This window comes from Oryctolagus cuniculus, chromosome 5 (genome assembly GCF_051225735.1).
Source record: "Oryctolagus cuniculus isolate XC-2025 breed Fujian yellow rabbit chromosome 5, ASM5122573v1, whole genome shotgun sequence".
Classification (NCBI taxonomy): domain Eukaryota; kingdom Metazoa; phylum Chordata; class Mammalia; order Lagomorpha; family Leporidae; genus Oryctolagus; species Oryctolagus cuniculus.
The window spans coordinates 125,785,872-125,804,669 of NC_142871.1; the positions used below are offsets into that span (position 1 = coordinate 125,785,872).

Sequence of the window (18,798 nt, forward strand, 5' to 3'; positions counted from 1 at the left end):
ACACTGGTTCAGCCCAGAGCGAGTTACAGTCAGGGGGAGGTGCGGGAACAGGTGGCACCACAAACAAGCCTGCCCTACTCAACTGTTCTGCCTGCCGCCTGGCCTGTCCAGGTACAAGCCACGCCTCTTGGGTACGCAGGGCTCCTGGGCTGTTGACTGGCTCACCTCCTGCTGGGCAGACAGGAAGTGGCACACAGTGGGGGCCCAGGTTAGGCACCAGGAAGGACTCTCTGCTGGTTTCACCTGGGCAGGATGACATGAGCTCAGTGTCCCAGGAAGCTTGGGTGGGTCCAGAGTCAATGGACCACCAGGTGGGGGCGGGGGAGACTTACTTACCTGGAGCTTTGCAATTTGCATATTTTTGCATCCTTTACCCTTTCGGCCTTGGCTTTCTGGAGTGGGCACAGCAGTGGTCATGACTTTGCAGGATTATTGGGGGATCAGATGGGGTCGGGTGTATAAGACAGTGACAGCAGAAGAGAGTGTTAAGTCCTCTCCCTGCTCAGTATCTCAGTGCAGCGTCACAGCCGGCCAGGTAGGCAGGGCAAGTATAACTACAGCGAGCGGCGAGGAAAGTGCGTGCTTCAAGGTCACCTGGACACAAGGGGGCAGTGCAGTCGGTCTGACATCCTTGGTCACCCACCTGCCTGGACTTAGATGTACAGGGTGGGTGGGGGCCGCGCTCCCGCCAGGGGGCGCTCCAGAGGGTGCCGTCATCCTCCTCCTCTCCCCACCCCCCGCGGGGTGGGGCTGGGACAGGCAGGCCCCAGTTGGCTCCTCGCCCCCTCCCCGGCTGCGCACTGGGTCCGCTGGGTCCGGACCGCCCGCTCCCGCCCCGTGAGCACTGGTTCACACTGGAAATGGCTGGGGTGGAATTAATGAGGCTTGGTTCTGGAAGCTTCCGGAGGCTCGGGAGCGGGGAGGGAAGCGAGTCTCCGGGGTGGGGGGCTGGGCAGACCATGTCCAGGTTGGTCCCACAGACCCTTGCGCCCCGTGGCTCTGGGGACCTCACCTCCCAGGCTGTCCTGCAGATGCCCTGCGGGTCTTTAACACGTCTCCTGGGGCAGGTGTTGGCCCCGACAGGTCTTTGCGCCTCGTCAAGAAATCAGGACCCGTTCTAAGGACATTTAAGAGAGAGGAGCCAGGGCTGCACCGCGGGTACATGGCGGGCTCAAGACAGAATCCTGAGCCCTGAATCCCAACCAGGGAGCGGGCAACGCCTTCTGGGGCTCTGCTGACTCGATTTAGCCCTCACCCCGCAGCCTGGAGCCAGAATGCCACCCTGCTGGGTCACAGGGTGCCCCAGGTCTGCCGAGGGTCCCCACCCCCAGAGGCCAGGTCCCGCTGAGGCTGAAGGAGTGCATGAGGGCGCAGAACAGCTGACGAGGGCGGAGCCGGGGCCAGGGCGGGGACCGGACACTGCGGGCCTGGCCCACTCGCTGGCCACTCTGTCTGTGCGTGGGCCGGCCTTGGGTTTCAGGCGGGGCTGGTCCTGTTACAGTGACTCTGCATGTCTCTGCTCACCTCCATTTTGAACACTCGTAGCTGTAACTGAGTTGGTTTTGCCAACAACTGGGCCCTCCGGCCACTCCCCCGGGGTTACCACCTTCACGCTCTTTCCATATTCGCGCCCAAGGACTCACGGATGCAGCCAACTCCCGGCTCGGCTCGTGCTTGAGGCTTCCTCGCCACTTTCCAGCCTGGCTGCTTGGCCTCAGGCTCCTAGCTTTGCAAGAGAGCTTCAGGCCCCAACATCTCGCCATGGAAGAGGGACAATCGTGTATTGCAGTGGCAGCCACCCCAGGGAGGACAGAGCTGGACACAGACCCTTCTGTGCGAAACCAGCCAGGGTCTCTGGTGGATGCACAGCCCTCCGAACCTCATGGGGGCAAAATGCTGAGGACTGAGAGAGAACATCCTTGCCCCCCCCACCACAGCATGACTTTGCCTGCAGCGCGCCCTCTTGTGGCCGAGAATCGTCACTGCAGCCAGGCGGCCGCAGAAGTGGGAGCCCCTTTTTTGCACCCCCCCCCGCCCCCGCCCCCGCCCAAATTTACAGGTGGGAACCCTGAAGTGTGGAGAACGCCATGCTGTGGGATAGCTCTTACAGCCGGAAGAGCTGCAACGCCAGGAAGAGACCCTAACCACACAAACGGACAGTCTGGGAGCCAGGCAAAGATCAGAGTGTGACGGAAGTCCCCACATTACGAAAGTGCTGAGGGGGCACAAGAGGAAGACCCTGAGCTGCCCGGTGCGGCTGCGGCTGCGGCTGCAGGAGGAACCGGAAGTGCTCTTCAGATTAGCAGCCTGCTCCAGGCGGCGGCTCTGTTTGTTTTCAAGCTATTCTGGTGGCCACGTGTGGGGTGGATTATGAGATCAGAAAGCACGTCCCGAAAGGCCAGGCAGGAGGTGAAGGCACCGGGGAAGACACACAGGCTTCCGGAGGGGCTCCCGGGTTGGGGGCACCGTGGCCAGGGCTCTGCGCCCACTTCCAGCCGGGCAGACCACAGACAGGAGTCCCCACTCAGAGGCTCCGACAGTCTGGTCCCTCCTCACCTCCCCACCCCCCACCGTTGAGAAGGAAAGGGTCAGGGCTCCCCCTGCAGCCACGTAGGGCTCTTGCTTCCCTGAAGTGCCGCGGGCCAAGCTTTGGTGTAGGGGCAGGGTGCCAGGTAGGCCTTAGCCTTTTCCTGCCTGCCCGTGGTGTGGGAGTGCGGCCAGGGGCTGGTGCGGGGGCGGGGGGAGCTGGCCAGGGTTGCAGAGGACAGAGCAAAGGGGGTGGCAGTGAGACAAAGGAGAGGCCTGGAGCTGTCTGTCCCCAGTCCTATGAAAGAGGGAAGGAAGCCGCAGAAAAAAACTTGGCCTTCCGCAGTCTGCACCAACAATCAGGGTGTCCTGGCTCCACGCCGGTCCCTCCCCTGAAGCCCCAGCAGGGGGCGCTGCGGCTCCTTCCTCTGAGACCCAGCCCCTGCTGGATCCTGCTCGTGACCAGGGCAGGAAGCCACGGCTGGAGGACACAAGGAACCATTGAGGAGACCAAAAAAATGTTTATTTAATCAGAGAGCCTCTGAAGGCACCTGGTTTCTGTCGAGTATAAAAAAGGCAGTAAAACGGCACTATACAGGGTGCATGATGGGTAGGGATGAGGCGTGGGAGTATGGGAAGGGGAACACAGGGAAGGGCAGGCGGGCACAGGGAGAAAGGAGGGAGGGGGTATCGGATCAGACCCTACAACGGTCAGTCCTGTCCCCTGGGCTCCCCAACCCGTCCCCGTCCAGGCAGACAGACAGACGGACCTGATGCACACATCCGCTCTGAGCCCAGGAGCCTGTCCTGCAGGGATCACTCACAGCCAGGTGTGGGGGTACTCACGCAGGTGCAGAGGCTGCACCCCTCCCTGACTGCACCCCTTAAAAGGCCACAGTGTCCCCAACGTCCATCCACAGAGGCTGCGACCTCGAGGCCCGGGCAGCCAGGCCCAGCACAGCAAGCAGAAGTCAGCTAGAAGAGAAAACCTCCAGGCCACTGGTGCCCAGCCCGGGCAGGACGAGGGAAGGGGACAGGAGGTAGGCGGGCAGTGCGGTCCTTTTGTCTATCTGTGGTCACACGATCGCCCGGAACAGGAAGGAGAAGACGGCCCCCAGCGCCAGACCCAGGCACAGGAAGAAGGCCATGATGGCTCCCGCCGTCTCGGCCTCAGCCGGCTTTACTTTCCTAGAGGACAAGGAAGGGCAGGACCTCAGCCCCATGGTGCGCCCCTCCCTCGGCTGCCCCTCCCACGCCGCACCCCCTGCACTCACTTGGGCCCGAAGCACATGCAGAGGCTGGCGAGGTAGCCGTTGGAGAAGGCGAAGGCGGCCATGAAGAAGATGTACCAGGCGTCGTGCTCAAACACCACGGCCAGGTAGCGGCGCGGCTGCACGTTGCACAGTAGCAGCAGCGGCACGAACACCAGCCGTGCCAGCACCAGGCCCGGCAGCCAGCGGCTGTCCTTCCCCGGCTGCAGTGGGGGAGGGGGGCACCGGGAACAGCCTCAGCCCCCAAGAGCCTGCACCGAGACCACCTCCAGGTCTGGCACTCGGCGGGGGTACTGATGGGGACCCAGGGCCCTGTGGAGCCCATCTACCTCCTGATCAGGGTATGTGAGCACACACGCGTCTCTACAGGAAGCTGCACACTTAAGATTACACCCTGGGCTATTCATAAACGACCCCTTGATGTAAAAGGAAAAAGGACCCCCCTCGTCTCTCGGGCTCCCCTTCAGGGTCTCACAGCTGGTGCCCCCACCCCCAGCCCGGCCTCGACTCACCCACATGAAGATGGCCGTGAGACTTCGGCCCAGCCAGTCAAAGATGTTGAAAGTCAAGAAACAGGATACGGGAATAAAGTAGTTCCCTGGAGGAGAAGGAGGAGACGACAGGAGACGCTGGTGGCCAGGGTCAGATACGGCCACCTTGGCCCTCACGGGGCCTCAGCTCCCAACCCAGGAGGGGCAAAAGGACCCAGCGGACTGCACCCGGAGAGGAGGTACCCAGGGCCCCTTTGTGCCCCACTCCCCGTGCTGGGCGCCCATAGCGTCCTCACCCCAGGCGCTGGCACCGGCGATGCTGGACTTGACATCAGCGGTCACAGCGGGAAACACGCCGATGGTGATGGTGAAGACGAAGCAGATGGAGAGAGCCAGGACTGAGATCTACGGGGAAGGGGGAGGGGATTCGCCAGGTTCCCCCGACCCCCACCCCTCCACCCGGGAGAGAAGCTGGGGGCAAGGACCACCGTCTGGCCAGCAGGAAGGGGAGGGCAGTACCCACGTACGTTCTTGAGGATGGCTCGGATGGAGTGGCCTTTGCTGGCGGACTCGGAGCTGGGGGCTGCGGCTCCAGACTCCTCCTTGCCTGCTCGCGGCTCCTCTCCTGGAGGAGGGGGAGGTGGTGGAGGGTCTTTGAGTTGTGGAGAGGACAGAGATATATGACATAGACACTCCCCGGCAGGGCTGGGGTCGCTCGGAGCCCTCGGCCGCACCTGCAGCTCAGTCCCCCAGGGCCCGACTGCCCCGACCTGAAACTGCCACCGCTCTGCCGTCAGCCCACATGCCTTGGGCATTCCAGGTTGTGCAGGCTCTCCCCCAGCCCCCCAGCCCTGGCTGCCAGCTAGCACGGGGTGCCCGTTCTCGTCCTCGCCGCCGCCCCTGCCCTGCGAACCTTTGCTGATGAGGTCCAGCTTGGTCTCCTGCTCCCCGGGCCCTTCGAGCTTGAGCTGCTGGTAGTAGCGGTAGAAGTCCTGCGGAACAGTGGGCACCGGGGCGGTGCGGTCAGAAGCAGGAGCCCCAGAATTCCTGCCTTCCCCCAGGTGTGGGCCTCAGATCACCGTGGGTCTGGCGCCCTGGACTCCGCCACCCCCAGGCCCCAGCTCCCCGAATTTGCTCACCAGCCGGGGCAGGCCCAGGTAACAGATGATGGTCAGAACGACAACCACACAGGCTGTGATAAAGTAGCCGAAGGCACTTTCTGACAGCTCCGAGCCAGCTGGGGTGGACGGTGCCAGTGGTCAGAGACCGGCCGTCCCCCTCCCCCACACCCCCAGGGCAGCGGCAAGAAGGCAGGAGGACTCACTGGCGATGGCGCAGATCATGGCCACTGAGGCGAAGAAGCCAGCCAGGCCCTGGCCACTCATGATGGGGGCCGTGTAGCTGGCGGGCAGGAGGCCAGCCAGACCAAACAGGCTGCCCTGCAGGATGGCGCCAAACGCTGGGAACAAGGTGGGTGTCGGCAGAGGAGCTGGGGCTGGCGGTCACCCAGCCTTGCACCCAGCTCCTTCTCCCTGTCCCTACCCCCAGCCCCGTCCCAGCTGCCCAAGGCCCGCGGGCTCCTCTCTGACTACGGTGGGTCAGGCCTCAGTCCACGGCCCCTCCCAGCCCCGGGCTTACAGTTTATGAGCATGATCTTGACCATGGTGAGGACGAAGAAGGGCAGAGCGTCCATCTGCACCTTCACCAGGATGGCCGTGACCAGGAACACCAGCAGGATGGCCACCAGGCTGCCCAGGATCCGCACCGACTGGGGAATCCTGCCAGAAGGGCAGGCCGGCCTGGGACTCAGCCCCGAGGGGAGCGGGAGGCGGCGGGGGTCGGGTGCGAGCGGCGGGGGAGGGGGTGGGCGCCCACCTCTGATGCAGGAAGGAGTTGAGGCAGGCGAAAAGCAATAGGGGCAGCATGGAACACAAGGTCATGACGTTGTTGAAGATGGCACTGAGAGGGCTGTGCTCTGGCGACGGCGCTGCGGGGGCATCTGAGGCCTGGATGTCCTTGTTCCGCTCAGCAGTGACCAAGGACATGTTCTGGGCCATGTCCAGGCGGTTTGTGAAATACTGCAGGGGTTGCACAGAGGGGCACTGAAACCTCTCGCGCGCACACTCTCGCTCTCTGCCTGTGCCTGCAGGCACAGAGCCAGGCCCTGAGGGCTTAGAGGACATGTACCCTGCAGCCCAGTACCCCCCTGCCCACCCGCCTCACCTGAGTGGCCGTCATGAAAAAATTCCAGGGCAGCAGTGTGCCCAGCCCCAGCATGAAGAAGATAAGCCAGACAGCTTTGTATCTGCAATGCAAGGAGGAGGGGCTGGGGAGAGCCACCCTCCCTCCCTGCCCGACAGTCCTCCCAGCTGTCCCCTGCGTCCTCCTGGGTGTGTGTGTGGGGGGGTGTCCTCCGACAGGGGATAGGGCGCCAGATGAGGCGAGGGGGAGGGGCCCAGGGACTCAAGACTGAACGGACCATGGTTCTCAGCCCTGGAAGACTCGGGGGACCCTGCAGGCTGGGAACCAGAGTGACCCACACACACACATCCGGGGAGGGGTGTGGAGGGCCTGCTGCAGGGCTGGGGAGGGCGGGAGAGGCAGAAGGCAGGCAGTGTCTTCCGCTCCCCAGCAGGCAGGCTGGAAGCGGTTACGCCGTCTGAGCAGAGACCCAGACCATGTGGTTCCCTGAAGAGGGTTGTGGGGTCAGGAAACTCCCAGACCATTCTGGAACCTAGTGGAGCAGGCGGGCGGGCGGGTGGCTGCAAGCGACGGAGCTAGCGCTGTTGTTTCCAGCCAGTCAGAACCGGCTTTGTAGGTCATACCACCTGGGGCAGGCTAGGAGGTACGGACAGGGCCCCTGGACATCCGCTGGGCCTGAGCCCAAGTGAGGGCCGCGGTTACGGCTTGGACATGGCTTGGCCGCCGCACTGGGCGGTTCTGCCGCAGAGTCACATGCTAACGGTGGTGCTAAGACTGGAAAACACCGCACCGTGGTCCGGCCTTTGGGAAGTGCCCAGGTCGGATTAGGACATTAAGCTGGAGCCCTCATTATCCAATCTGGGGACTTTTGTAAGGACAGATGCTCCCTGTCTCCTGCCATGTGCCACCTGGGGACTTCACCAGCAAGAACCCACCCCCAGGGGACAAACCAAAATGGGGTCCGCCCAGCCTCGGGTTATAACCCTCCAGGACCGTAGCTGAAACAAGCCTCTTTCCTTCTGAGAGATGGCCTGTCTCGGGTATTTCACTGTAGGGACACCAAGCTGCCCAAGACGGCCACCTGGCTTTGGCCAGGCCTGCAGCCCTCCAGGCAGGGCTTAGTGACCTTGGCCCCTCCCATCATGATATCCAGATGTGTCCCCCCACCCCCACCAGCGTCCTCAAGGCCAACAGCTGCACTCTGCGCAGAGGTGGCAGGGACCAAGCCCAAGGCAGTGAGGACACAGGTCTGGCCTGAGCCACCAGCAGGCCTCACGGGGGCAGGGTTGGGGGGAGGCTGGAGGAGCGCCCCCAAGTGGACAGATCTGAGCTATTACAACTGCAGCCCCCATAGGGAAGCTAAAGGCTTGCTTCAGAGGCCCAGAATGGAGGGAACACTCCCAGGTTAGAGCACACGGGATAGAGGCTGGGGAGTGAGGACTCAGGGCAGGGCCAGGGGACACCTGAGGCTGGGCTGGGGCACCACCAAGTGTGGGAGCCACCAGGGCCTGCGCTTCCTCCATGCTTCCTAAAATCCCCTCTCCTCCAAATAACTCCCAGGAAGTGACCTTCATTCTCCAGGGACGGGCATCCCAAATGGGCACCAGTTCAAGTCCCCGCTGCTCCACTTCCGATCCAGCTCTCTGCTGTGGCCTGGGACAGCAGTAGAAGATGGCCCAAGTGCCTGGGCCCCTGCACCTTCATGGGAGACCCAGAAGAAGCTCCTGGCTTCAGATTGGCCCAGCTCAGGCCCTTGCAGCCATTTGGGGAGTGAACCAGCGGGTGGAAGACCTCTCTTTAACTCTTCCTTTCAAATAAAAAAAAAAAAAAAAGAAGAAGTGGCCTGGTTCCACAGCCTCAGGTAGGGGAGAAGGGAAGGGTTCAGGGGCTCAGGGTGGAAGGAGGAGAGTGCTCTGGGCCCCAGGCATGGCTTCACGGCGCAGTTCACTTTCTTGGGTCCGTCCAAGAAGAGCCAGGCGGGCTGGAGAGGGCAGTTCTACCAGTGTGCCTTGGAACAAGAGGCGCTGCCCAGCATCTCCCCCACGGAGTCGGCAGCAGAAGCCGCGAGCTGCTGGCCCGCCACAGAGCAGCAGTGGAAACACTGACGGCCTGCTCGCCCACTCTGGCGGCCAACCCAGACACCCCGGCCAGGACCCCGCCAAGGCATGCAGGCTCCCCAGCCCTGGGGTGCACTTGACTCATAGCTACCTGGCTGCAAGGCCAGCCAGCACCGGCCTTGGGATTCCAAAGCACCCAGCCCCCTGGATCCCCAGCCCAGGTCCCCTCCCCAGTACCTGTCCTGTGGCTGGTGACTGGTTGTCATGGTGACGGCGGTGTTGTCGGTGGTGCCCGGCTCACAGCTCCCTCCCTCTGGCGCTTGCTGGGGTTAGAAGCACAGTGAGGCCCTGTCCTGGCCCTGCTTCCCCACAGCCCGCCTGAGTCCCTGGTGGAGAGGAGGCGGTGGCAGGGCGGCAGGGCAGCAGGGCAGCTAGCTGAAACATCCCACGGGACCCCCCTGGGGCCCTGCCCCTTAGGACCATGCCACTGCTCCCCACTCCCCTAGACCCGGGCCCCCAGCCCAGCAGCCCAGTCCTGTCGGGGCCCCCTGCCTGCTCAGGCTCTACCTGGCTCCCCGCCTGGCCGCTGCCACCGCTATTTTTATCCGGCAGCCGAAGCAGTTTATAAGCTGGGAGACAGGAGGGTGGAGAGCAGCGGGAAGGAGGAGGAAGCAGGAGGGAGAGGGAGGGAGAGACAGTCGGAGAGGCAGGGAAGACAGGAGAGGGTCAGGGACCGTGGTGACAATGGGAGGACAGACACAAAGGCAGGAATGAGCAGAGGTGGGGGAAGGGGAAGGCGAGGTCCCTCTGCCAGTCTGACCCCTGCACCCTCCCTGCTGAGCCCCTGCGTTCCTGGTGGGCTGTGGGGGGTTCCCCTCCTCGTGCCCCCTAGCTGGAGCTTCTGCTGGTGACACCTAAACCTTCCTTGCCAGCTACTGCCCAGGGACTTCCTAGTTCCTTGGTCACTTTCCCAAGAAAAGATTTCACAATGGGACTGGGACACAGCCCTTCCCACAGCCTGGCCTGGTCCCTTCCCACCCAGCCCCCCCGACCCCCAGGCTTGACCCTAGGGCCACCCCATCCCCCCTAAGTTCCTCTCTGACTCAGTCCCAGGCCTTGTCCTCTTCCCCTTTCTGACGGTGGCCCCGAAGATAAGGGGCCCCCAGCACCAGCGGCTTCAGCAACGCCCCTGCAGCTGGCCTGAGCAAGGGAGAGGGGCCTGGGAGCACAGCCCTCCACCCCCCCCCCCACGGGCCTGAGGGGACCTGGCCCACTATCTGGGTCTCAGGACAGAATCCCCACCCTCCCTGTCTAGCACTCACCGGATGCCCAGGCTCGCCAGCAGAAGAGCCGAGGCAGAGGGGGCCTGGGCGGTCCCTAGGAGGTGGTCCCAGCCCAGGCTCGGGCGACAGGACTTGTCCGTGGGCTCCTGGATGAGGGTCCGGAATGAAAAGGGTGGCACTGGGCCTATCAGGGCAGAACCCCGCAGGCTGCCCGGGCCTCATTCTCAGAAGCCTCCCCAGCCAGCACAGAAGCACTCCCAGGAGATACAGAACCACCCTGCTGCTCCGGAGATAAGAGAGCAGGAGTCTCAGCAGGGGGCAGGGGCGGGCCTGCTCGCAGGTGCAGTGCGCTCCAGGCCCTGCGTCAAACACACACAGCTGGTCCCCAGGGACTCTGGAAGGGGGGACTTTCCCACCCTCCCTGGCCAAAGTCCAGCCTCTCCAAAGGGCGTCCACAGACCCCAGCACACACCGGAGGTAGAGAGGAGAGGGAGGGGCAGAGGCAGAGGGCTTCTTCCAATTGTTCTTTCCACAAACACAAGGAGATTTCCAGAAGCTCACGAGAGAATAGAATTCAAAGATGAGTTTAGGAGCTGGCATTGTGGTGCAGTAGATTAAGCTGCCACCTGTGATGCTGGGGTCGAATATCTAAGCTGGTCTTGGCTGCTCCACTTCCGACCCAGCTCCCTGCTAATGTACCTTTAAAGCCAGCAGATGGCCCCTACCACCCACGTGGAAGACCCTCATGAGTTCCTAGCTCTTGGCTTCATGGTGGGCTCAGCCCTGATGGTTGTGGCCATTTGGGGAGTGAACCAGCAGAGGCAAGATCTCTCTCTCTCTGTTAATGGCCTTGCAAATAAACACCTTGCCTTTTTTTTTTTTTTTAAGATGAGTTTAGGGTGGGCGTTTGGCACAAGTATTAAGTCCACCATTTGGAATGCCTACATCCCATATTGGATTGCTGGGTTCGAGTCCCAGCTCCCCCACTTCCAACCCAGCATCCTGCTAATGTGCACCCTGGTAGGCAAGGACCCTGGCACCCATGGGGGAGACCTGGATTGAGTGCCAGGCTCCTGATTGGAACTGTCATGGGCATTTGTTGCATGAACCAGCAGATGGAAGATCTCTCTCTTTCTGTCCTTCAAATAGAATGAAAACATAAATAAAAATACAAGATGAGTTTCTTTTGGTGTACATAATTTTTTGAAATCCATCTATAGGTTTTCAGCCCGTGCACTTTCCATGACATTTTAAAAGACCCTCTCTCTGTACGCATGGATTTTAGAAACGTTTGCACCAAAAGAAATTCATCTTTTAATTCATTCTTCCATGAACTTTTTGAAGCCCCCTTGATATCTAGACAGGACCTCAGCACACCAGCCACGCACTGCTCCAGGCACCGGGAGATGGAGTGTTGAACAACAGCACTGATATTTCCTAGAGGCATGGGAGCGGGGGGGGGGGGAACCCCAACCCTGTGAGGACACCTGTGCCCCACCCTGCACCCCACAGGCAACTCGCAGGCAGTTCAGAGCAGGTACGGCCTCAAAGCAGATGGGAGGTTGGGGTGGGGGACAAAAGTGCCCCTTCCCCTTAGCGAAACTGGCCTAGGCTTTCTTTCTGCCTCCCCTGGCTCCAGCTGCCCCCACCCCCGTTCCTGAACACAAGTGAACTCCACGGACAGTGGCCCACCTGCTGCTCTCATCCTGACACGCAGCAAGCCTAAGCCAGCCTAGATGTTTTTGTTTTTGTCTATCTTCGCCCTGCAGCGACCAGGGACTTGACAGCAGCCCAGGGCATCTGGTAACCTTCCAAGCCATGCCTTTGGCCTGCCCAGATGGAGTCCAGGAAGCAGTCACCCAACGAGGACTTCCCTGCCCCAGACTCCTGACCCCTCTTCTGCTCCTGCTCCCCAGCTTCCACACACACCCTCAAATTCTCACTCCCCCATCCCACACGGGGCCAACCACCACCTGCAGATGCCCCTTTGTCCTGACAACCTGGGAAACTGGTATCAGATCCTTCTCACCGAACAGATGGGCCAGCCTAGGTTCAGAGAGGTGGAGACGGTTGCCCAAGGTCCCAGGGATAGTTAGGGCCAGAGCTGCGATTCAAACTCAAAGCACAGCTTAATTAATCTAGGCTCTGTGGGGTGCGGAGGGGTGCAAAGGTTGCTTCCCAGCCATTCCTACAGAAGCCGCTCTGCTCCAACTAAAGGGGAAAAAATAAAGTGGGGACCAAGTTCAATGGCAGCCTGCCTGAACATCAGGTGTAAGGCATCCCACACTCCCAACCCATCACACACACACACACACACACACACACGGGTTACTGAGAGGAGTGGGCAAAGGGGCGGCCAGGGCGTTGGAGAGAGGCCTCGAGAGGAGTCAGGGGCAGGAGTAGGGGAGCCAGCCTTCACCCATCACTGTTCACCCCAGGGAAGAAAGCCCGGGCGGGGCGGGAGGGGGCTGCCCTGTGTCACTCATCCACTCGCCGATCGTAAACGAGGAGGCGCCCAGGAATAAGGGACCCGAGACGCGAGTTGCGCCAGTAAAAGGTAGGGGGGTAAAGGGCCGGCTCCCACGTCTCCATTCGCGGCCCCCCATCCCCATCCCCCCTTAATCGGCGCAGCTAGCGGCGTGGCCCCTCCCCTGGACCAACAAGGAGATCGATCGAGATTAACCGTCCACTCGCCTGCCCCTGGCGGTCAGCGTGGCGAAAGCCAGTTTTGGGCCCGGGAGCCTAGCCACCCACGCGCTGCTGGGGTCCGGCTCCCCTTAGGGTCCCCAGGCGCTCCGGCCTGTGCGCGCCACGTGCTGCGCGACTCCGCACCGGGGAGCTGGGGCCCCGCCCGGCGTCCCCTCCCCCGGCCGCAAAGCTGTCAGGCCCGGCCGCCCTGCCCTCGTGGCAGGAGGGAAGCGGCGCCTTCCGCCCCGGCAGTGCCCAGCACCCCATATCCAGGCCCCGAGGAGTACCTGGCGGAGAAGGAGTCTTCCAGCACTGGGATCTGCGCGCCCTCTCCGCAGCTTCCCGCGCCCGCCCGAGCACTTTTCAAACCCGCCCTCCGCTGGGCCCGCCCCCGGCCCTCGCCCGCCGCCACCTCCCCGCAAAGCGGCGCACCCAGAGCCCCGCCCCTGGCCTGCCCCGCCGCCCCCACGACCGCGCCGGACGCCCTGGGCTCCCACCCCGTGACCCTGCGCTCCCTGGCCGCCGGGTCCCCTTCCTATTTCTGTGGGTGGGACCTCTTTGGGTCTTGCCCTAGCCCATCATGGGGCACATAGGGCTGGAGGGTGCAGACCCGACACTGGGCTCCCCCTGGGCGGGGGCTAGGCCCACACACCCCACCCCAGATTCCATCTAGGGGTTCTCCCATCCATCCACAGAGCCTGCGCTCCCACAGGTCGGGCCGCCCCCAGGTCCTCACCCCTCCTCACAGGTTCCGTTCACCCATCTTCCTTCCGGAACCCTCTCCATGGCTTGTGCCCACCCCCATCCCCTGGGGGCAGTCCCCTCTGTGACCTGTGTGGTGAGCTTTCCCCACCCCCTCCTGGTACAGACACAAACACACCACCCGCGCGCGCGCGTGTGTGTGTGTGTGTGTGTGTGTGAGAGAGAGTGTGTGTGAGTGTGTGTTGGGGAGGAGAACGGGGTAACCCCTTGGTGATTCACCCTTTCTAAATTCAGCACTTGGGAAAACTGAGGCACGGCTGGGGAGGGGAGGAGAGGAAGCCAGGAGCAGCCTTACATCCTGAGCAAATCCTGTTGTCCTGGCCAGGGGATGTTTGCTGCTGTCTGCCTGGAAGCCTCGCTCTGCTCCACATCCTCCCCCTGCCTGGAGAGGGAGGGGTGGACTTGCAGGGGACGGGGTCGGAGGTGGTCCCTCCTGAACGTCCCAGGGAGAGCGAGACTCCTTTTCTGATGGGCATTAAAGGGGTGTGTGTGTGTGTATGTGTGTGTGTGTAAGTGTGTGTGTGTAAGTGTGGGGGAGTGTGATTTGCAGCCCCTATGCCCGCACTCAGTGCTGGAGAGAGCCAGAGGGGGAGCAAATCCAATCCAGGCTGCCCAGGCCACTCCTAGTGACCCAAGGGGCCTGTCCCTGGGAGAAGCCACAGACACAAATGAACAATTAGCAGTCTATAATAACATCACAGGGCTGGTGCAGACTCACACACTGGGGCCCCGAGGGGAAAGCAGCAGTTCTGCCTGGAATCAGCAGACACCCCCCCAAGCCATCCCAGAGGGAGTATGTCCCCCAGCCTTAGGGCTTGTGCCCCACCCACAGCCCAGCCGGGCCCTGCGCAAACAGAGGACAGGAAGAAGGGCTTGGGTGGTGTTTTTCTAGGCACTGCCCCATGGCCCACAGTGGCTTCATGTCTCTCCAGCCCACCCCCGTGTTTGTCCAGTCTCCCTCCCTTCCTCTCTTAGCCCGCAGCTCTCTCTCCCTTGACCCCCTGCCTCCCTCCCACCTTCCTTTCCCTGCCCTGGTCCTGTGGGGGTGGCAGGCCTGGTGGTCGGGGAGCATGCCCAGGCCGGTGGCCACTGGCTACAGCAATGTGCAATGGGGGCTGGACGAGGATGGAGACTGGAGGGAAGTGGTCATAGTCCCCCGGCCAACTGGGGAAGGCTGGTTCCTTCCCCTACCCCCACAGGGCCTGGCCTGCTCGGCAGACGGCAGTAGCCAGGGCTGCTATTGGAAACGGGCCCATCTGGCACACACCCACACCATACCTGGGCCCCCAGCCAGCACCCACACCCCTGCGCATCCGTGTCCCCAGGCAGCAACAGTTGCTGGGTGCTAGGGCCCTCTGCTGGACAGCCTGGGGAGCCCGACTCAAACAGGCCTCGCCATGGGTCCGTCTGCCCAGTCCTCTTCACTCTGCCCAGTGTTACTCAGAGTCCCTCAGGTTCTGGGCACAGGGTGGAGTGGGTAGGACTGGGCTGGTACAGCTGCAAACCCCACACACCCTATTCAGGATTGTGGCTTGTTCCCCTTGCAGCCTCCAGCAGGGCCTCTCCACCACTGGGCACACCGTCCTGTCCACCCCAGGCCATGTTCTCTGAGCTGTCACCCACAAGCCATCTGTGTTGGCTGGAAGCGTGTTTGCTGCAGCTGGGGCGTTGTCAGCTGCACACGTTCGAGTTCCGGAGCCTCACCGCAGGGCTGGGACTAGGGAGAGGCCAGTGAGCCACTTGCCCGAGGCACAAAATTTAAAAGGGGGTGCTAAAAACTCAGTAAATCAAGATGCATCCAATGCAATGCTTCTAAATCAAAGCTAATGCAAAGAACCCCCGATGAATAAGACGTTGTAAATAAAGGCAGGTGTGTACACAGGGTGGCTGCCGGATCAGGGTTCAGCTAGGCGTTACTCTGTTCCCTAGTCTGGGCCTCACGGCTCCTCTGACCTTGGGGCACCTGTGTTTGGGGGAGAGCCGGGAGGGGTTGAGAGACAGGCATCCAACTCGGGCCTCCAAAGTCCCAGAAAAGTAGCCGTTCCACCAGAGACCAAAGCTTGCGACATCTCTGATGGACAGTCTCTTAGCCCGGGAAGTCCCCCAGCCCCGCCCGCCCAGCCGGAGGCGTGAGACCCGCGCAAACCCCGCCCCCACCCCGGCCTGCCCGGTCCCCGCCCGCGGCCCCCACCCGTCCCCCGCGCACCTGCAGGGGCGTCCGGACTTGGGGGCAGGGGGCGGGAATTCCCAGGCCGGCAGACTCCCGGCACCCCTCTCGGCCGCCTCACCTCGGGGCTGTGGCCGCAGCCATGGCCGGAGAGCACCGCCCGCACCCGATCTGACCCGTCTCTGCCGTGGGGCGGGAGAGGCTGCAACCGGCAGTCCTGGCGCGCGCCCCGCGCCTCGGCGCGGTCTCTCGGTCCCGCCGCTCGCCGCTCGGGGGCGTGCGGCGTTCCGCGAAGCGGGCGGGAAGAGAGGCCCGGGCCGGCCCCGTGGGAGGGGCCCCGGGGCCGGAGAGGGAGGCGCCGCCGGCAGACGGGGCTAGAGGGGCGGCGGCTCGGACCCCTTTACCCCGTTCTCTTCCCCTTCCCTCCCGCACGCAGGCCGCTTTCTGGGGCGGGGTGGGGGTAGCACGTGCACAGGCTTTGAGGAGCCGGGAGGAAGCAGATGGTGAGGGCGGTGCTGGCGGAAAGACCTGCGGAGGTGTGTGGAGAGCAGTCGCCGCTGAGGTCTCACTTCTTGCCCCCGACCGCGACAGGAGCCCATATTCCTAACCCTCGCAACCTGGAGCCCAGGACTCGCTCTGGGACTGGGAAACACTGCCTGGGATCAAACAAACTCCCTGGGCTCCGCGATGCAAATATGCTTGACAGCCCCTGTGGGAGCCCCGGGGGCCTCCGGCTGGGAAGGAAAGTAGAGAAGTGAATTCTTCCGGTCTCCCCCACCCCGGCGACCTGGGAGGGCTCACAGGATCCCTCAGCAAATAAATCTGCCTGTCCCCACCGCGGCTGGGGGCCAAGGCTGCAGACTCACCCCAGGGCGTGTTCCTGACGGCTGTGAGGGACAGCCAGCCGTCTGCCTGAGTCACAGCGCACCTGCTGACTGATGATAGATGCTGCAGAGACCTCCAGGCTGTGAGCACCGAGACCGACCGTGGACAGGTGGCCATAGGAAGCCTTGCCCTCAGCTCTCCCCGCCCCCGCTGCCACCCCTAGCCCAACTACCTGGCCAGAGACTTCAACAAATGTTTATTGAGCACCTGCTGCATGCTGGCCCTGAGTTCTTCCTCTTTTCAGGGAGGTCTCTAGAAGACAGCCTGGATTCAAATGTCATCTCTCTGCTATGTGTGACTCGTGCTAGTTAAGCAGTGTCCCCCACGGCACCTTGGTGTCTCCCTCTGCTCAGTTGCCTGGAGGTCCCTTCCCCTCCCCACTTGAGGCCAGAGATGGTTTAGAAGAGAGCTTTGGGAGGACCTGTGGGAGGAAGGAAGGGCAGTGCCCAGGGCTCTGCTAGACGCAGGGTAGCCTTCCAGAAATACATTTTTTTTTAAAGATGTTATTTATTTGAAAGAGTTACAGAGAGAAAGGGAGAGAGAGAGACAGAATCTTCCATCCACTAGTTCACAATTGGCCACAACGGCTGGGGATTGAGCCAGGCTGAAGCCAGGAGCCAGGAGCTTCTTCTGGGTCTCCCACGTGGGTGGCAGGGGCCCAAGGACTTGGGCCATCCTCCGCTGCTTTTCACAGCCATTAGCAGGGAGCTGAACCAGCAGTGGAGCAGCCGCAACACGAACCAGCGCCCATAACGGATGCCGGCATTGCAGCGGCAGCCCACCCTGCTACAGCGTGACACCGGCCCCCAGAAACACACTTCTGCTGGGAGGTGAGAGGCACGTCCAAGCCAGACCCCGTCTCGTGTTAGACCCCACTGTATCTTCTACACAGCAGGCAGGGCTGCTGCCAGGACTCTGTTAATCCAAGAGACAGCATTTTGAGGAATACACCTGCTGCCAGGACTCCCAGCGTCACTTTTGGCGGCCTAACCTCTCCTTCCTCTCCGGTCGGTCCACTCTGGAGGCCTCCCCAGAGGCATCTGGTGGCTGTCTCTGGCTGAGGACAAACAGCAAACAGCCCAGCAAAGCCTCGCGCGTGCCCTGGGAGCCCAGGCGTTGAGCCAGTCGGCGCAGCAGGGGCAGGAGGTGCCGGCGGGCCAGGCGGGCAGCGGGCAGCAGCAGACGGGACAGCAGCGTTCGCAGCAGCAGCGGCAGCAGGGGGGCAGGCATGGCAGGGTCACCGCCTGTGAAGGCAACCCAGGCTCTAGACTTGGCACTTCTTGCTGCCGCCTCGGCCTGCAAAGACATGGGGGTGACCACGGGTTCCTCCTCCCTTCGCCTCTTGCTTTCCCATTCCCCAGACCTCAGTTCTTTTTTTTTTTTTTTTTTTTTTTTTTGACAGGCAGAGTGGACAGTGAGAGAGAGAGAGAGAGAGAGAGAGGGAAAGGTCTTCCTTTGCCGTTGGTTCACCCTCCAATGGCCGCCGCGGCCGGCGCACCGTGCTGATCTGATGGCAGGAGCCAGGTACTTCTCCTGGTCTCCCATGGGGTGCAGGGCCCAAGCACCTGGGCCATCCTCCACTGCACTCCCTGGCCACAGCAGAGGGCTGGCCTGGAAGAGGGGCAACCGGGACAGAATCCGGCACCCCGACCGGGACTAGAACCCGGTGTGGCGGCGCCGCTAGGCGGAGGATTAGCCTAGTGAGCCGCGGCGCCGGCGCCAGACCTCAGTTCTTGGACTGTTTTCTACTTTCGAGTAGCTCTTTCTCTTGGCAAGGTATAGGGAGATGGAGCCAAGGCAGCGATATAGCTGGAGCTAGGGCCTGCAACTTGCCGGTCCGGGCCTCCAGGGGCTCCTACTGTCCCCACCCTCCACACCCTCCGTCGCTGTAACCCCCTTGCTCATGCACGTCTCCAGGCCCCACATTCCCCGTCCCCCCCAGTCCAGCAGCTCTTCCCCCGCCAATTCTAGTTTTTCCCTTGGGGGGCTCTTGATTTCCCCTGACCTGACAGTCCCCACCCTCCCGGTCCCCCAGCTCTCACCGGTCAGAACGGCTGCTCAGTCAGTCCAGGCTGGCTTTGCCTGCGGTGGAGACAGCCTCATGGACACAGCACAGGGTCGCCCCATCCAGCTCGGCCCCACCCACTACAGCTTGCCTGGGTGGAGAAGCAAAGAGACAGCTGTCACCCCGGCACCTGGTATGTTGGGGGCTGAGGGGGGGGGAAGTGGCTAGGCTGGCCCCCTCCTGTAGTGTGGGAGGAGGGGGCATGTGTAGGAAATTCCTGGGGCTGGGTACGGCCCTCAGAGCTGGCTCCCAGACTGCACTTGCTCCTCGTGTTACTTGTGGCGTGTTGAGTCTTCTGGCCTCTAGGCCCTTGCTCTGTTACCCCAGTCACTGAGAGGACCAGGGACGAGCAACTGGAATGGAACCATGGGTGAGACCCGTTCACCCAAACCTCCGAAGCA

The 18,798-nt window shown here is 62.4% G+C and overlaps 2 protein-coding genes across 8 annotated transcripts; both read right to left on the minus strand.

The window, feature by feature from the left end:
* Positions 1 to 3,027: 3,027 nt before the first annotated feature.
* Positions 3,028 to 15,898, minus strand: SLC29A1 (solute carrier family 29 member 1 (Augustine blood group)). Of its 7 annotated transcripts, none has more exons than XM_008262976.5 (14): positions 15,487 to 15,898; positions 9,870 to 9,976; positions 8,785 to 8,870; positions 6,512 to 6,593; positions 6,164 to 6,366; positions 5,927 to 6,066; positions 5,613 to 5,747; positions 5,428 to 5,525; positions 5,202 to 5,280; positions 4,816 to 4,913; positions 4,585 to 4,693; positions 4,310 to 4,395; positions 3,801 to 4,000; positions 3,028 to 3,714 (listed from the first exon to the last, which is right to left on the minus strand). In XM_008262976.5, exons 3-14 carry the CDS (start codon positions 8,811 to 8,813, stop codon positions 3,603 to 3,605), a joined length of 1,371 nt encoding a protein of 456 aa, XP_008261198.2. In that variant the 5' UTR covers positions 8,814 to 8,870; positions 9,870 to 9,976; positions 15,487 to 15,898; the 3' UTR covers positions 3,028 to 3,602. The 7 variants fall into 7 exon arrangements, with proteins under 7 accessions (XP_008261198.2, XP_008261199.2, XP_089190012.1 ...); XM_008262977.5 differs by having other exon boundaries at positions 15,569 to 15,752; XM_089333886.1 differs by having other exon boundaries at positions 8,785 to 8,933; positions 15,487 to 15,696.
* Positions 15,899 to 16,819: 921 nt separating this feature from the next.
* On the minus strand, positions 16,820 to 18,497 carry MYMX (myomixer, myoblast fusion factor). Its single transcript, XM_017344865.4, has 2 exons — positions 18,375 to 18,497; positions 16,820 to 17,628 (listed from the first exon to the last, which is right to left on the minus strand). Exon 2 carries the CDS (start codon positions 17,560 to 17,562, stop codon positions 17,305 to 17,307), a length of 258 nt encoding a protein of 85 aa, XP_017200354.3. The 5' UTR covers positions 17,563 to 17,628; positions 18,375 to 18,497; the 3' UTR covers positions 16,820 to 17,304.
* Positions 18,498 to 18,798: the final 301 nt, after the last annotated feature.